Source organism: Desmodus rotundus, chromosome 6 (assembly GCF_022682495.2).
Source record: "Desmodus rotundus isolate HL8 chromosome 6, HLdesRot8A.1, whole genome shotgun sequence".
NCBI classification, from domain to species: domain Eukaryota; kingdom Metazoa; phylum Chordata; class Mammalia; order Chiroptera; family Phyllostomidae; genus Desmodus; species Desmodus rotundus.
This window is the reverse complement of record NC_071392.1, coordinates 58,895,797-58,914,184: the sequence shown is the minus strand read 5'-3', so window position 1 is coordinate 58,914,184 and position 18,388 is coordinate 58,895,797. Positions and strand designations below refer to the sequence as shown.

General features: G+C 34.9%; 1 protein-coding gene across 6 annotated transcripts in view; it reads left to right on the top strand.

Annotated features, from left to right (window-relative positions):
* TMEM168 (transmembrane protein 168) overlaps positions 1 to 18,103 on the top strand; it is a 69,913-nt gene extending 51,810 nt beyond the window's left edge. For 3 of the 6 annotated variants that reach the window (XM_045191465.2, XM_045191464.2, XM_053926115.1), the window contains exons 3-6: positions 6,300 to 6,442; positions 8,675 to 8,949; positions 10,340 to 10,387; positions 14,374 to 18,103. In XM_045191465.2, the coding sequence (XP_045047400.1) occupies positions 6,300 to 6,442; positions 8,675 to 8,949; positions 10,340 to 10,387; positions 14,374 to 14,921 (1,014 nt within the window). In that variant the 3' untranslated portion in view covers positions 14,922 to 18,103. Of the gene's footprint in view, positions 1 to 6,299; positions 6,443 to 8,674; positions 8,950 to 10,339; positions 10,388 to 11,023; positions 11,207 to 14,373 lie in introns of all 6 variants that reach the window. The other 3 variants (XM_071221691.1, XM_071221692.1, XM_071221690.1) reach the window with 3 other exon arrangements.
* The last annotated feature ends 285 nt before the right edge of the window (positions 18,104 to 18,388 follow it).

The window sequence follows — 18,388 nt, the reverse complement described above, 5'->3', positions numbered from 1 at the left end:
AGAAATACTTGGAAGCATACACAAATAGACCAGTGGAATAGAAGAAGGTCCAAACCTGACAAAGTAATGTGGAATGGTTGACACTTTTAATGATTGTAAATTGGGTATCATAAAAAAATAAAATTGGGTCGTTATAAAAATCAGTTACATTTGGATTTTAGATCTAAATGTGAAGAACAAAACTTTTTAAGTCCTTTAGAGGATAACATAAAATATCTTACTCATCTTTAGGTGGAGGGAAATTTCTTTAATAAGACGCAAAATACTACATTACATTTAGGAACTTACATTAAGCAAAAACAGCATCACAGGAGTCACAGAGGGGAAAAGTACAGGCATACATTGGAGATATCATGGGTTCAGTTCCAAGCTACTGCAATGAAATGAGTATTACAATAAAGTGAATCACACAAATTTTTTGTTTTCCCATTGCATATAAAAGTTATGTTTACCCTATAATGGAGCCTATTGAGTATGCAATAGGATTATGTCTTGAAAAACAACGTACGTATCTTAGTTAAAAATAACTTATTGCCAAAAATGCTATCATCTGAGCCTTAAGCAAGTTATACACTTTCTGCAGGTGGAGGGTCTCACCTTGATGTTGATGACTGATCAGAGTGGTGGTTGCTGAAGGTTGGGTGGTTGTGGCTATTTCTTAAAATACAACAATAATTAAGTTTGCCACACTGATTGACTTCCTTTCACAAATGATTTCTCTGTAGCATACAGTGCTCTTTTTATAGCATCTTACCTTACAGTGGAACTTTTCAAAATTGGAGTCAGTCCTCTGAAACCCTGCCACCCGTTTATAATTAAGTTTATATAATATTCTAATCTTTTGTTGTTTGTAGTCATGAGAGTTGCTTCCATATCTTGGGTCTTGTGAATAACGCTTCAGTGAACATAAAAGGTGCATATATGCTTTTGAATTAGTGTTTGGAATTTCTTTAGCTATATAGCCAGAAGTAGAATCATTAGGTCATAAGGCTGTTCCATTTTGGGGGGGAGGGACCTCCATACTGTTTCCCCTAGTGACTATCAGTTCACATTTCCACCAACAGTGCATGAGGATTCCCTTTCCCTTATATCCTCCCAACACTTGTGGTTTGTTGATTTTTTTGGTGACAGCCATTTTGACACCTGTAAGGTGAATGTATCATTGAGGTTTCAATTTGCATTTCTCTGATTATTAGTGATTTTGGGCATCTTTTCATATGTTTATTGGCTGTGTGTATGTATTTTTTGGAGAAGTGTCTGTTAAGGTCCTCGGCCCATTTTTAACTTGTGTGTGTGTGTTTGGAGTTGTGTGAGGTCTTTATCAATTTTAGAGATTAACCCCTTATTAGATATCTCACTAGCAAATACATTTTTCCTTTCAATAGGTCATTTTTTTGTTCTGTTGATGGTTTCCTTCGCTGTGCAAAACCGTTTCAGTTTGGAGTAATCCTGTTTGTTTACAGAACATTGTATATCCCACTTTGGGAAAATGTATAAATATATATATTTCTGAACATACATTGTATGAAGCCTGTAAATATTTTAAGAAGTTACTACTGTGTGTGGATGATGGTAGTTGGCATAATTTAAATGACATATCTTTTTTACTTGTATTTTTTAATGTTTCTAAATTGGTCATGTACTGTATTATTTGTGTAATTGATTACAGAGTGTACAAGGTATAGGACCTTAAATCCATTTTTCCATTATGGGAATCAGCTTTCTGTTTTGTTTGTTTTTTTTAATTCTAATCGAATCTCCTTATTTTGGCTAAAAAATGTGTGTTCGAGCATATCAGCACATGACTGTAATATGTGCAGTAACAACACAGAATATACAATAGTATCAGTATTGCAAAGATAGAGATCACGATTGAGTAACTATCATCCTTCCATTTTCTTTACACTTAATGGGCCCTTTTTTTCTGATCCTTTATGGTAGTTGCTACCTAATCTTGCCTCCTCTTTTTAATATTTCTGCTGCCTTTTTCTCTAATCTGCTTTTTTTTTAATATATTTATTGATTATGCTACTACAGTTGTCCCATTCCCCCCCCAACTCCTCTCCATCCTGCCCACCCCCTCCCTCCCACATTCCCCCCCTATAGTTCATGTCCATGGGTCATGTATATAAGTTCTTTGGCTTCTACATTTCCTACACTATTTTTACCCTCCCCCTGTCTATTTTCTACCTACCATTTATGCTACTTATTCTCTGTACCTTTCCCCCCTCTCCCCCTCCCGCTCCCCTATTGACAGCCCTCCATGTGATCTCCATTTCTGTGGTTCTGTTTCTGTTCTAGTTGATTGCTTAGTTTTCTTTTGTTTTGGTTTTAGGTGTGGTCATTAAGAACTGTGAGTTTGCTGTCATTCCCACTGTTCATATTTTTGATCTTCTTTTTCTTAGGTAACTCCCTTTAACATTTCATATAATAAAGGCTTGGTGATGATGAACTTCTTTAACTTGACCTTATCTGAGAAGCACTTTATCTTCCCTTCCATTCTAAATGATAGCTTTGCTGGATACAGTAATCTTGGATGTAGGTCCTTGCGTTTAATCTTGGGTAATGTAATTATGATGTGTCTTGGTGTGTTCCTCCTTGGGTCTACCTTCTTTGGGACTCTCTGTGCTTCCTGGACTTCCTGGAAGTCTGTTTCCTTTGCCAGATTAGGGAAGTTCTCCTTCATTATTTGTTCAAATAAGTTTTCAATTTTTTGTTCTTCCTCTTCTCCTGGCACCCCTAATAATTCGGATGTTGGAACCTTTCAAGATGTCCTGGAGGTTCCTAGGCCTCTCCTCCTTTTTCCGAATTCTTGTTTCTTCATTCTTTTCTGGTTGGATGTTTGTTTCTTCCTTCTGGTCCACACCATTGATTTGAATCCCAGTTTCCTTCTCATCACTATTGATTCCCTGTACATTTTCCTTTGTTTCTCTTAGCATAGGCTTCATTTTTTCATCTACTTTTCAAACAGATTCAACCAATTCTGTGAGCATCTTGGTAACCAGTGCTTTCAACTGTGCATCCGATAGGTTGGCTATCTCTTCCTCGCTTAGTTGTATTTTTTCTGGAGCTTTGAAGTGTTCTGTCATTTGGGCCATTTTTTGTTTGTTTGTTTGTTTGTCTTGGGGCGTCTGTTACTTTAAGGGGCGGAGCCTTAGGTGTTCACCGGGGCGGGGTAACGCTGGTTGCTGTGCTGTGACGCTGTATGTGGGGGAGGGGCCCAGAGGGAGCAATGGCGCCCGCTTCACTCTCCTCCGGATTTCAATCTTTCACTCTGATACCCACAATCAAACTGGACCCCTCTGGTGCTGGTTCCCGAGTGGGTGGGCTTGTGCACACTCTAGGCCCCTGTAGGTCTCTCCAACGACCTCTCCCGTGAGGCTGGGAGTCTCTCCTGCTGCTGCCCCAACCCCCACGGGCGTTTTCAATCAAAGGTTTGAGGCTTCCCCCTCCTCCCCCCCCAGCTGTAGCCCTGGGTTGCTCGGTCTGCTTCGCTCCCCGCCGTTCGTCAGGTTTATCTATGTTCGAATGTGGGGCTGTGGTGTGCTACCTGCACTCTGCCTGCCCTGCTCTCCGCCACTCCGAGTCGGGCCCTCTCGGTTTATCTGCGCGAATGTGTGGCCGTAGGGTCTGCTAGTGCTCGGACTGCCTGCGCCATTCGTCCCACACTCCGCCAGTCTCGGTCCTGCCACAGCCACATGAGTCCTCTCCACCCTGGTGCCCGTCTCCGCCCCTCCTACCGGTCTAGATGAATGTTTATTTTTTATTTCCTTGGTGTTGGACCCTCTTGCCATTCGATTCTCTGTCAGCTCTGGTTGTGCGAGGAGGCGCAGTGTGTCTACCTACGCCGCCATCTTGGTTCTCTCTCTAATCTGCTTTTGGGTGTTTAAATTTTCTTCCTTTATATATTTTAAAAGTGTATTTTATTGATTATGCTATTATACTTTTCTCAACTTTTTCCCCTTTATCCCCCTCTGCCCTGCACCCCCAACCCTCCAGCATTCTCCTCCCCTTAGTTCATTTCCAAGGGTTGTACATATAATTTCTTTGAGTTCTCTGTTTCCTCTACCATTTTTTACCTCTCCCCATTTATTGCTGCCTACCCACCTCCTTGCTGCCTACCAATTATACTTCTTCTTCCCTGTACCTTTTCCCCTCTATTCCTTCCCCCTCCCCACTGAAAACCCTCCATGTGATGTCCATTTCTCTGATTCTGTTCCTGTTCTAGTTGTTTGCTTAGTTTTTGTTTTATTGCTTTTTTTTTTTTTTGGTTCATTTGTTGATAGTTGTGAGTTTGTTGTCATTTTACTGTTCATAATTTTTGATCTTCAATTTCTTAGATAAGTCCCTTTAACATTTCATATAATAAGGGCTTGGTAATGATGAACTCCTTTAACTTGATCTTATCTGGGAAGTACTTTATCTGCCCTTCCACTCTAAATGATAGATTTGCCGGATAGAATAATCTTGGATGTAGGTCCTTGCCTTTCATGACTTTGAATACTACTTTCTGGCCCCTTCTTGCCTGTAAGGTTTCTTTTGAGAAATCAGCTGATAGTCTTATGGGCACTCCTTTGTAGGTAACTCTCTGCTTCCCTCTTGCTGCTTTTAAGATTCTGTCTTTGTCTTTAGTCTTGGGTAACTTAATGATGATGTGCCTTAGTGTGTTCCTCTTTGGGTCCAACTTCTTTGGGACTCTCTGAGTTTCCTAGACTTCCTGGAAGTCTATTTCCTTCGCCAGATTGGCGAAGTTCTCCTTCATTATTTGTTCAAATGCATTTTCTTGCTTTCTTGTTTTCAGTTTCTTGCTTTTGTTGTTCTCTTTCTGGCACCCCTACATTTTGGATATTGGAACATTTAAAGTTGTTCCAGAGATTCCTAAGCTTCTGTTCATTTTTTTGAATTCCTGTTTCTTTATTCTGTTCTGGTTGGATGATTATTTCTTCCTTTTGTTCCAAATCGTTGTTTTGAGTCCTGGTTTCCTTCCTGTGGGTTCCCTGAATATTTTCCTTCATTTCATGTTGGTATCTTTCATTTATTCTTTCATTTTTCGACCAAGCTCAATCAGTTCTGTGAGCATTTTGATTACTAGGGCTTTAAACTCTCCCATCAGTTAGGTTGGCTTTAACCTCCTCTCTTAGCTCTCTTCCTGAGGTTTTGCTCTGTTCTTTCATTTTGGCCCTTTCTTTGCTCAGGGCCCCTGATAAGTTGTCAGGGGGTGGGGCCTGCAGTATTCACCCAGGCAGGGCAAATCTCCTTGCTGTGCTCCAGTGCTGCCTGTGTGGAGCTCCAGAGAAGGAACAATGCAGCTCACCTGCTTGGCTCTAGCCCCACTTTTCATCAAACCCTCCTGTGAGAGTGGGAATTTCTCCCACCGTGGCAACAGCTGTACTCCACAGTGAGCTCTGAGTCTCAGTTTCCCATTGAGGCAGCCCCACCCACACAGTCTGCCCCCTCACCAGGGGTTCTCTCAGCCAGTACCCCCCGCCCCCCCGCCATGATCCACCACCTTGCTGTGGGTTCTCTCCAACCACCTATCTTACTGGTCTGGTTGGTCTGGTTGACCGTTTCATTTCCTTTTGTCAGAGTTCCATGCAGTTTGACTTTCTGGCACTTCTGGTTGTTTATTGATTTTGGATTGACTGTTATCCTCCTTTTGGTTGTGTGAGGAAGTGAAGGGTTTCTACCTATGCCTCCATCTTGCCCGGAACTAGTTTTTTATTTTATATTTTTGCAATTTTTAATTTAGTCTACAGAGTCTAAAGCTTTTCAAAGGAAAATTATTTATAAGTTCAGTTAAATATAAGAATGGAATTCATTTTGACAGTTTTAGGATCTTCAGTTTCATGAAGATTTTATTCCCTTAATTTGTGGGCTTTTCAGAGGATTAAAAAAGAGCACTCTCTAAAGTATCTTTTCTGATAAAGTGAGTAAGTGCGTTATTTGAAAAATAATTTAGGGCATGTGGGTTTTAACAAGAAAGATTTGTTTTCTGGCTTTTTCTTAGTTAAGTGGCTATGTTTTTGTTTTGTATTTTACTTTGAGTGAGATGTTATCTTAGAAATTAAATATGTGCTGTATTTGTTTTGTCCCAGTTTCTAGGAACCTGAGAGAGAAATTTAGGGTTCATTGCCCGTCCATATATTCTTGTCTGATTGTTTTTAGATCATTAATTGTCCTTTTTATTCTTTCTGGAAGTAGTAGCCAAAAATGTAGGGTAAATATTCATGTATGTACATCTGTATACGTATGCACACATAAACCCATTATGTAAACATGATTTTTCAAATTTCTTTTAGCCAACAAATGGAATCTTCTTGAGCATGTTTTTAATTGTTTTGCCATTGGAATCCATGGCTCATGGGCTCTTCCATGAATTGGGTAATTGTTTAGGAGGAACATCTGTTGGATATGCTATTGTGATTCCTACCAACTTCTGCAGGTACAGTACTCTAGAATGTAGTAATTAGTAATAACTACTTGACTCTTAACATTTTCTTAATATGATAATAAATTTAAATTATAGATGAGTTTTTCAAAACTGTAATATTTAAAAATACAGTACTATTACATTTTTTACTTATCCCAAAAGTTTAAAAAGTGTTCACTCTCAGTAATAATATAATCTTCAGGGTTCGATTTAATTTTCTTTTGGATAAATGTGATTAGCTTATATTTTGCTAGAAATCAGGAAATATGAATGGATTTCCTAAGGAAACATCCTACCCTTTCTTTAGAAAGGGATATCTTGTTTGGGAAAATGTCCTGTGAAACAATATGGTAAAATGTAATACAATGTACACTGGGCCTGAGAGTCCTAAGTCCAAATTCTGTGTTACCTTAGGCGAATCATAACTTCTGTGAACTTCATTTTCTTTATCTAAAATGTAAATGACAATACCTGTTCTGCCCATCTCAGAGGAATGTTATGAAGAGCTAATGAGAATATGAATATAAAAAAACCCTGCCCCCTGAATAATGTCATACAGATACCAGGAATTCAAAAAGATTGGAAATAAGTATGTGTGTATAGTGTATGTCCATGTATGTAAATACTTGTTTGTGTATGTACATAAACATATGTATTTGACTGCAGTTTCACTTCAGAATAATTTTTGATCCCAAATATGTGGTGTATCTGTCTGAACCTATAATTGTTGACACATTTTAATTATTTTTTTATATTGTTAAGGACCTTTGAAATAGGAAAAAATGAGTTCTTTTGCCATTTATTAATTCTGATGGGCAAGTATTCATCATATTTTCCTTGGGGTGAGGGGAACCTGAAACCCTAAGTTTATATCTGATTTTAAGTATGTAACATAAAAACCTCAGACAGACTATTTGTATTGTTTTTCTCCATGTTAAAGGCTTAATAAAAACTTAAAGATTCTCATGAGAAATAAAATAAGTAGATTTAGAAGGGTTCCATAAAGTAAGATGTGACAACTCTGCAGAAAGAATATGTGGAAAAAGTATTTTGCATGTTAGAGTTTTATATTCTTAAAATTTTTATTTATACATTTCTTCTTTATTTTTGTGATTATTAAATGAGTATGGAACAAAATGTTGTATTGTCGTAATGAAAACTAAAGTCTTATGTGAATGTAGTTTTTTAAATTCCTGGTAGAAATTCCTTTGCTGGATAGGATTGATGAGTCTCCCCTCCCACCTCAATATTGATAGTGTTTTGATTCTGCTAGTTGTAGGACTTGGTTTATTATCTTTGTTTGTTTGTTTTTTAAAATTACTCTATTGTTTGATTACAGTTGTCTGCATTTTCTCCCCACCACCCCCCTCCACCCCAGCCAAACCCTCTTCCCTCCCTTGCTTCCACCCTCCCCCTTGGCTTTGTCCATGTATCCTTTGTAGTTGTTCCTGAAAACCCTTTCCCCCACTGTCCTCTCTCCCTCCCCTCTGGCTATTGTTAGATTGTTCTTAATTTCAATGTCTCTGGTTGTATCTTGTTTGCTTTTTTCTTTTGTTGATTACTAGACTATCATTTTATAGTCGTTTGAAGAACAGATCTAGGTCTTCAATTAGTGTTGAATAAGATACGGCAGTTGGACGTAAGTTTTAATAATTTATGAAAATGCCATTTACTAATAGGTAATATCTCATACAGTTTATGTACCTTTGGTTAGTAAAACTTGAGCACAACTTTATCAAGACTCCTTTTCAATATAGAAATTAAATAAATATACAATTTAAAATATTGCTTTCATACTTTATTAATTTTTTTCTCAAGAAAGAAAAGTTTTCATGATGGTCCCCACCCATGTTCTTAAAACATGTTGGGGGTAAAATTAGTATAATTTTGTTTTTAAAATGCCTAATACCAATCATTTGGTGAGAAGATCTGAAGAAAGGACAAAGAATAGTAGTACTATCTACGTTTAGAGATCTTTTTCTCCTAACTTTCAGTTTGGTTATTGCTTTATTGATAAATATATATATAATTATTATAAGAAATATAATTTTTAGAAACTAGAATTTCATTTTCAACACTTAATCTTAGCACCAGGAATTTGAGAAAGGATGATTTTTAAAAATCCTACCATTTAGTTAGCAACTATTATGATTCTTAGAGAATTAATTATAAATGAAGGGTAAAAATATGATACAGAATGAATACTTCTTAAACACCAGAATAATCTTTTTTTTCTTTCTTCAGTCCTGATGGGCAACCAACACTTCTTCCACCCGAACATGTACAGGAGTTAAATTTGAGATCTACTGGCATGCTCAATGCTGTTCAAAGATTTTTTGCATATCATATGATTGAAACCTATGGATGTGACTATTCCACAAGTGGACTGTCTTTTGATACTCTGCATTCCAAACTGAAAGCTTTTCTTGAACTTCGGACTGTGGATGGACCTAGACACGATACATATGTTTTGTATTACAGCGGGCACACTCATGGTACGGGAGAGTGGGCTCTTGCAGGTAAAGTCACCATTGGCAATTTCACTTTTGTGAAAATATACCAATTGTGGAAATCTATCCTTTACACTGAAACATTAAATTTTCAGAATTCTCATTTTTTTACTTTCCAGTTTACCAAGTATAACATACGGCTTTTTTCTTTTCTCTAGCATGACTATATAGCATAATTTTAGTAATCTCCAAAGGTTTAAAAAATTACGGCTTGTATTTGTGGGAAGAAAAATATCTGTTTGATTTGAGACTTACAGTCACTTTCCCTTCAAAGTATTTTCAGAATTATTAAATACAGTAACACTTTTCAGAAGATGATTAATTTGATTAGTACTTTTAAGTCTCTAAACGTTATGGATGCTGACTCTAATAGTCTTTCACATGTACAGTTTTATTTATGTTAGAAAGCTCAACAACATTTTAAACAGCAGGCAATCTGTGACAATGGGAAAAGCGCTAAGGTTAGGAGGCCTTGGTTTTGGTGCTAATTTGCCACAGTAGTATTATTTTAGGGAAGTGACTTAACTTTTGTTAGCTTCAGTTCTCTCATCTATAAAATGAAGGGGTAATTTAAATCTCCCTGACAAGGGAGAAATGAGATCCCTCTATATTGTATGTAAATTTGTTTGTTGCTCTCACCAACTAGAATAGTCACCCTGTAGGTTTTGTGAATCATTTGCCTAGCACCTAGAACAGAGCCTGGCATGTAGTTGGGGATCCTTAAATAATTGGTAGATGGATAAAAATCATTGAATGAATTATGAAAAAACAATTTTTTATTTTAAATTAGAGTAGTTCTTTTAGGGATAATTATATCCTGCTTTTTTCATAAATATTTTACATTACACCCAAGGATATATACAAAAAGTAGTCATAAAATGTAAGTAGAAATAGATACTCAGATCAAAGAAAATATAAACAAAATATTATAGAAGGACAGAGGCAGAACTGCCAATACATGGATTCCAGAAGTAAGGAAATAAACTTGATGTTAAAATAGAGATGACTTTAAAGAATCATGGTCTCAATAATTTCATGCCAGACTTGTAACCAGGGCTTTATTATAAAGAAAATTATTTTTGTAACTTTTTGTGTCTAAATAAATATTGACCAACTCAATGAGTGTCTAGGAGTAATAACAAACTAACATTTATAGGGCATATTTGAAGCATAGCTACTATGGTTTGTACTTTATACACATTAGGTTTAATCTTCACTTGACATCCTTTTAGGTAAATACTAACACCTCTATCATTTACATTTTTCAAACATGAAATGAAAGCTGAAAGTGGTTATATAATATATATTGCTCATACTAATACTACTAATAAATGAAGAACCACGATTCAATCTCAGATCTGCCCGACTCCTAAAGTATACTTTTCCCCATTGTACCAAGTTCCTGCCAAAGGCAAAAAACATGAAGATAGAGAAATGGCATATTCTGGTAAGTAGATGTTTTTGTCAGCATGGTTTAACCATTAAAACTACTTGAATATAGCCATGGCTGGTGTGACTCAGTGGACTGAGCACTGGCCTGCAAACCAAAGGGTCGCTGTTTCGATTCCCAGTCAGGGCACATGCCTGGGTAGCAGGCCAGGTCCCCAGTGAGGGGAGGATGAGAGGCGACCACACATTGATGTTTCCCTCTCTTTATCCCTCCCTTCCCCTTTGTCTGAAAATAAAAAAAAATAAAATCTTTTAAAAACTACTTGAATATAATTTATAAGATTACTTTCTTTACCTGAACTTTTTAATGACTTAAAATAGAAAACAACTCTTCAACCTTTATTACTACTTTATTCCAGGTAAGGTGTAGCTTTCCATGTACTTCAGAGCACAAGAAAAAAGTCGTAGTAACTTTAAAAATCTTTAGAGAAATTAGAATTTCAGATCTAAAAACATCATTGTTTGTTGAAAATTTACTGTAATACTTACGATGATAAACTTTTCAAATGAAATGGAAAATAAAGGCATAATTTTGGTGGTCTGGCACAAATCCTTAATTATTTTAAAGTATTATATGAAAGTAATCTTATTTTTATTCTCTTTAATTTTGTTTTTTATTTTCATTGATTTTTAGAAAGAGAAAGGAAGGGGGAGAGAGAGCGAGAGACACTGATTTGTTGTTCTACCCATTCATGCATTCATTGGTTGACTTTTGCATGTGCCCTGACCATGTATCAAACCTGCAACCTTGGCTTACGGGACCATGCTCTCACCAACTGAGCTACCCCACCAGGGCCATAAGAAAGTCATTTTAAAAGTAAGCTTATTGTATTTTTTAGGAAAAGGGTTTATTAATATAACAGTTTTCAAAAAGTATGCATTTTCCTTAAATCTTACAATTTCTAGTATTTTTTAAAAATGGCTTTGGAAGTAAATTCTAGATGTACAGTTTACTAATATTTGATTCAGCTTTTTCTTAGGAATAATAGACACCAGGATAAATTGTGTGTGTGTGTGTGTGTGTGTGTGTCTTGTTAAATTTTTATTCACTATCAATTAGGAGTAATTTCTGAAGACTCAAAAACTCTAAAGTTAACCGGTTTATTTTAGGTAAATGTTACATTATGGAATATTTATATTTTTTGAAGTCTGTCACCAATAAGTTGACCATTATGGAATTTCTCTATTAGCCACAAAGATTTGTTCTTACTTGTGTTAACTTTCTATGTCACAGACTTTATAGTTGAAAGTAGAGGGAAAAAAACGAGGAGTAGATTTTTGGCCAATAAATCAGCAGCTATATACTCTCACAGCCTTAGGCATCTGGCCTACTTGTTGGTAACTAGGTTGAACTAGGCCTAGAGGCTAAGCCCTTTTTTCAGTCAGTTCCTGCCCTAGCCTGCCCCAGACAGCCCTCAAAGGCTGATTCTACTCCAGAAGTAGTATTGAACCAAGTGACAAAGAGCTTTGAGCTCTGGAATTTTTTAATAGTTACCTTTCTAAAAACTTTTAAAACAGGAAACATCATAACTGGATTTTATTTGAGTTAGCAAGTTAAGAGCAGGTCCAGAAACAAATGTCATTGTGAGAAGAATCTATATTTGTCCTTTATCCCATACCTTTACTCATAGTACTTCTTAGAATATGTAGTGTTCTTACTTACAGAATTTCATAATTTGGACCTTACTATTTTTGCCTCTTTGCTTGAGGGTAAAAAAACAATGGTAATGATAAGGGATAGAAATACAGGATGGAGTAAAAGTAGGTTTATAGATGTGAGTATGTGAAACACAGAGTTTATATTCTTACTTATTTATTATATTATTTTCCATAATAACAACTATAAAACCTACTTTTGCCTCACCTTGTAAATGAAAAATATGTAGATAATCTGTAAAGCACTTTATCACAGACAAAGCCTATAAAATGCAATCTTAATTACTTGAACTGCATCAGATTACTGTTATCTAAGATAAATGTAAGTACTTTTGTATCTGGGCCAAAAGCCAGATGAATTTTCTTCGGTTCATAGGAGAAAGCAGACAAAAATAAAACAAGAAAAGGTAAATAGTTTAAAAGAGGATGTATATAAGAATTAGTGTAGAATGTGCTGAAGAATATTTATTGATATAGTTGTAGAAGGCAAGTTAGATAGTGATGTTTTGTGGCAGATGGAATTTTATAATGGCTCCTGGAATCTGTCATCCTCTGATCTTTAGAGAAATTTAATAAAATTGGCAATAATGAAAAGTTAACATTTCACCATTTTTGAAAAGGTATTTTCAGGAAGTATCTGTGAAGCAATCCATTAGTAATATGTAGAGACCATGCATTGAAATAGTGCCTCTGAGATATATGCATATGTTTTTCATTGTCAGAGCTAAAGAATAAGAGAAATTTAATTATTCATAAAGAATGTGATCTACCTTGATTCAGAGGTTATATTACTAGTAAGAGTGCACATTATAAAGGATTCTTTCTCATTCCGGTATTTCCATTTTGATAGTTCATCTAAGAGGATGGTTGCTCTTGGTAGAACTGTATGTTCTAAAGTTAGGTTTAGGATCTTGTGCAAGTAGATACAGCATGTTAAAACTCTTTTCTAATTACAAAAACAATATATTTGATGTAAAAACTTTGGGAAAATATAGAAAAATATAACAAAAACCACCTGAAATTCAAACACCCAACAATAACCACTGCTTTTTTGTAGATACACTTCTCTGTCATACGTTTTTTCCTAATTTTATAGCTAATTTTCTCATCGTTAAAGTTTCATTATCAATATTATTTTACTATAAAGTTCACTCATGAATTTCTACCATAGTTTATTTCCATTCCCCCGGATGTTTCAGATTTTACACTATCTCAGATAACAGAAGGAAGAAGATCTCTTTATATGTAATAATTTGTCTTAATCTCTGCTCTTTCCTTAGGATAAATATCTAGAATTGGGGTGGTTGTATCAGTATACCACTAACAGCCAGGACTAGGGTGAGGTGAGGATAGCAGTAGTCTTGGCCATGAAATTTAAGAGGACTCCAGAAACAAATAACACAATACTTTAATGTAACATTTAAAAATCAGAGTTAATGGGGGGGAAAAAAAACCTTACCCACAATGAACCAGATGGAAAGCCTATACTGTAAGACAGGTTGCTAGGTCAGATTTATTTACTTGAGACCTTTCTGATTAAACTTTTTAATTCTTTGTTTTTCAGGTATAAAATTGATTTTAAAATAAATTCATTCTAAACTTATTCTTGGTACAGGGTGGAAGAGTTTCTTTTTCATTCAGTAGCTACCTAGATAATGAGGATAGGTAACACTATTGTATTGGTGGTGTACAACAGCATTGGTAAACTTTTTCTGTAAAGGGCCAGATATTTTGGGCTTTGTGGGCCATAAGGTCTCTGTTGCAGCTACTCAGCTCTGCCACTGCAGTTAAAAAGCAGCCATAGACAGAATACAAATCAGTGTTGTTAATGGAAACAATTATATGAACTGTATATGTCCTATAATTTTCCCATATCACAAAGACTTTTTTTTAAAAAAGATATTTCAAATATGTAAAAATATAAAATCAATTCTCAGCTCTGAGTCTATACCAAAACAGGTAATGGGCTGGACTTGGACTACAAGCTATATTTGCTGCTTTTGATGTAGAATATAAGCTTTTCTTTATAATTATATATTTTTCACCGAACTGAACTTTATAAACATTTTTCTTAATATATTATAGCATACCCCATTTTTTTATGTAACAAGGATAACTATTTTTTTAACCTGAAGTTGAAAGTTTGTTTTTTTAAAAATCTTCTGAAAAGATACTTGGAAAGGAAGTCTCTATATTTCTACTCACATATTTAATTCTGCAAATTTAAAGAAAAATACACTTAAGCAAAAGGGAATTCTTATTAAGAGGCCTCAGAAATTATAACTCTATTGAATTACATTACTCTATTGAATTTTCTTTTGTTTATAGGTGGAGACATACTGCGCCTTGACACACTTTTAGAATGGTGGAGAGAAAAGAATGGTTCCTTCTGTTCCCGCCTTATTATTGTATTAGACAGTGAAAATTCAACCCCTTGGGTGAAAGAAGTAAGAAAAATCAATGACCAGTATGTTGCAGTGCAAGGAGCTGAGATGATAAAGACAATAGATATTGAAGAAGCTGACCCACCACAGCTGGGTGACTTTACAAAAGACTGGGTAGAGTATAACTGCAACTCCAGTAATAACATCTGCTGGACTGAAAAGGGACGCACAGTGAAAGCAGTGTATGGTGTGTCAAAACAGTGGAGTGACTATACTTTGCATTTGCCAACAGGAAGTGACGTGGCCAAGCACTGGATGTTACACTTTCCTCGTATTACATATCCACTAGTACATTTGGCAAATTGGTTGTGTGGTCTGAACCTTTTTTGGATTTGTCAAAGTTGTTTTAGGTGCTTGAAAAGATTAAAAATGAGTTGGTTTCTTCCTACTGTGCTGGACACAGGACAAGGCTTCAAACTTGTCAAATCTTAATTTGGAAGCCAAAGTAGAATATTGAGAGTTCATACTACCAGTTATCATTTAATTTGCCATTTTTCATACATTATATTCTTATTTTTGAAAAATATCCTGTTACTTCTGTAGCTGCTTTCACTTTTCTTCTCTCAAGTAATTATGGTATGTAAGATGTTTGGAATAACCATTCTTTCATACTAAAAGTATGTGGAGATTCAAAAATTCTGACTGTAAATGCGTAAGAGATGTTAAAAATAACAGTGTACTTTGAGAAATGTTTGCATTAGAAATAAAACACTTGCTCATAGATTAGAGGTTGTAGACCAGACAATTTGTTTACTATTATAAGAAAACTATGAATTTGCTTGCAGAAGGTTATTTTTTATGAGCAGTAGGTTTGAGTCCAAGACCATTTGAAGAATTACAAACTCTTTCTTTGGAAAGAAAAAGAAGTCTACCTGACATGCATGCAAAATTTGTTTATAGTCTGTCTATTCAGATGTCTAGGTATAACCTGTTACCAGTGTAGCAGGAACGTACAAATCACTGTTTAGTTCAAAACATTTTTTATGTTGGTAACAGTAAGAGGCTAGAGCCAAAAGTTGTTCCTTCATGAATTGTTGAGGGCCTCTGAAAGTACTGAAAAATTTTAAGAGTCTTTCTCAGGGTAACTATGATTTTTTTTTTCTTTGTTTTTTTAATGAACAATGTTTTCAGCTACAAATTCCTTCCAAAAAAATTACCTTCCTTTTCAAAAAGTAATCCTTAAATTTAGCAATTTCTTATTGATTTAGGCTATTTTCAGTATTCAGAAGTTATTTCGATCTCTATAAATTTAAAGTTCTAAAGTTCTACCATGAAAATTATTTTTCAAATCTCCATTAGTGATAATTTTTTTTTACTTAAGGTAAAAAGATTGAAAACAGGCGTATCCATGTAATGTATTATGTAAAAGTGTATTCATATGAATAATTTTAGATAAGCACAATGGTGTGGTTGTAATTTTTAAAACCTAATTCAGTGGTTGGACTGATTAAAGCAAACATTGATCAGATCAGGACATTTTCAAAGAGCTAATTTACCTCCTATTCCCTTCTAGTAATCCTTACATTCTAAATTTTTATCTCTGGGAAATAACAAGAAGGGAATATAATTACATTAGGGAAAATCTGATCTTTGCTGTTTAAATGGTGTCACTTCTCACATCAAAGCCATTTCTCCAGCCTCAGAGACACAAAATAATGCTTCCACCATTTTCCGTCTGGTGACTTTAAAACTGAAGTTTTAGTTAGGAAGAAGTCAGGGAACTTGTATTCCACTATCTATGCAGCATTGTTATAGTTGATTATTTCTGTGTTTTGAATATTTTCCTAATGCTTTGAATAAAATTTTGTTAAAAATTAATTTTCCATGTAATGTGTAAGTAACAGGTATTGTATATTTTAGTATATTACAAGTGATAATCAAAAAATGTCCATGCATTAGAGTTCATGGTTAGTAGCAGGTTGATTTGAAAATTTCTTAGTTAAGTATCTATATCAATATCATCCAAATGAAATATTATGGTGTTTTATTATTATTCTGAAAAAGTATAGCAGAAAAGCCAAATGTTAAAATTATGAACTTATAACTACAAAAAAGTTAATGTTAAGTAAAATCTCCCTTTAAATTTCTGAGCCAATGCTGAGCAAATTAGCTTTTACTAAAATATATGTCTTTACTCTGAGAAAGTCAAATATAAAGATATATGAGGAAGAACCCCCCCAAATGGAATTTATTTATAAAAAATTGTGTATTTATTCTTACATGTTTAAACTTCAGCCACTTTAAAAATATTCTCCATTTGATGCAATACACCTATCAAGACATTTTCTCTGCTGCTCAAAACACTTTTTGAACTTAGCAATTTTGATACCTTCTAGTGCTTCTGCCATTTTTTGTTTGTTTGTTTCCCCTCTTCCACATCAGCAAAGCGTTTCCCTTTGAGGACTTTTCATCCAGGGGAACAAAAAAAAATTTGCTAGGGGCATGATCAGTCAAACAGGGAGAGTGAGTTACAGGGGTCATGCAGTTTTTTATCAAAAACTGCTGAACAGTTAGCGCAGTTGGTGTGGGCAATTGCACTCATGAATTACCCATCATAAAATGAGCAAACATGTTGAAAGAATCTTCAAAAAAAATCACTGAAGCCAAAAGCAGCCTTTCACAACAACACCAGCTGGTACACTGATACTGATAGATTCCTAGAATGCTCACCAAGTGGGGAAAGCCTGTACTACAAGGGGCCCACCCTCTGGAAGATAATTCCGGGTTATTTTGTGGGGGGGGGGGAGTGGTCTCCTCATATTCTGCATTCTTTATAAAGTATTAAGATAGTAATAGAAGTCATATCAAAAGGTAGCACTTTTACAGCCAAAACACTGATATTTGATATACTTTATATGAAAGTACAACCCAAAAAATTATGGGCTAGAAATGTGATGAGCCAATTTATTAAAAAGTTATGGAATGTCTAGTTTGATGAATTCCCCTACACAAAGAAACAAACACTCTGAATGAGTCTTAGGAGATGGCATCCTAAATTAAAACTGCCAGTTTTTTAAATAGTAACTGATAATATAGAGAGGGGATTATATGGGAGGGATTAAGAAATAGATATGTAATTTTTATGGCTTTCATTTTATATTTCATGTTTAGGGAGGAATTACTTAAAATGATAAGAATTATTTTAGGGCAAAATTCTATTCCACTAAAGAGAAATAACATGGAGATATTTTTCAATGTAATGTTGACCTATTTTGTTAACATATTTTGCTAAAACCATGAAAGCACCACCCTCTAAAAACATCTTTTTATAAAATGGACACTTGTATGTGGTAAATTAAGAAGCTAAGTTCTTTTTCCATAACTTTTCAGTTAATGCTATTGTATTAGTTTACTCTGACTCAACTCTTCTTCCCTGAGACTCGACTTTGCATACTTTCTATCTTGCTCTTCTTAATAAATACAAAAGTCTACAGAAAAGAACTTTTTAAGACCAGTGTTTAAAAAGCTCTGTGCTTTAAAAAAAACTTACATTGTTAATTACAATTCATTTGTATTTAGTGCATTAGTGGGTAGATTTTGAGTAAAATATTTATTAGAATCTATATGCAGTTTATATTTGTAAATTGTGGCTTAAATATATTCACTGTTTTGGATACTGCCTTTTTATATGTATTTCACATTTGGTGCTTAGTCTCTTTTAAAGTAATGTTCTACATTACCTTTCCTCAGGTGATGTGATAGTTAATATTTTATGTGTACCAGAAAAAAATTGTTTAATTTTAAGAATGTGGTTAGGTATATTTTATAGAAAATGTTTTAAAAAATTACATCTGTATATTTGAACATCTCTGTTGGAAACTGCTGGAGTGTCATCTCTTTTCAGGCAGATGCTTACACATCTTGGTATTTCTGGTACACAGTTACCCAGAAGAGTGCCT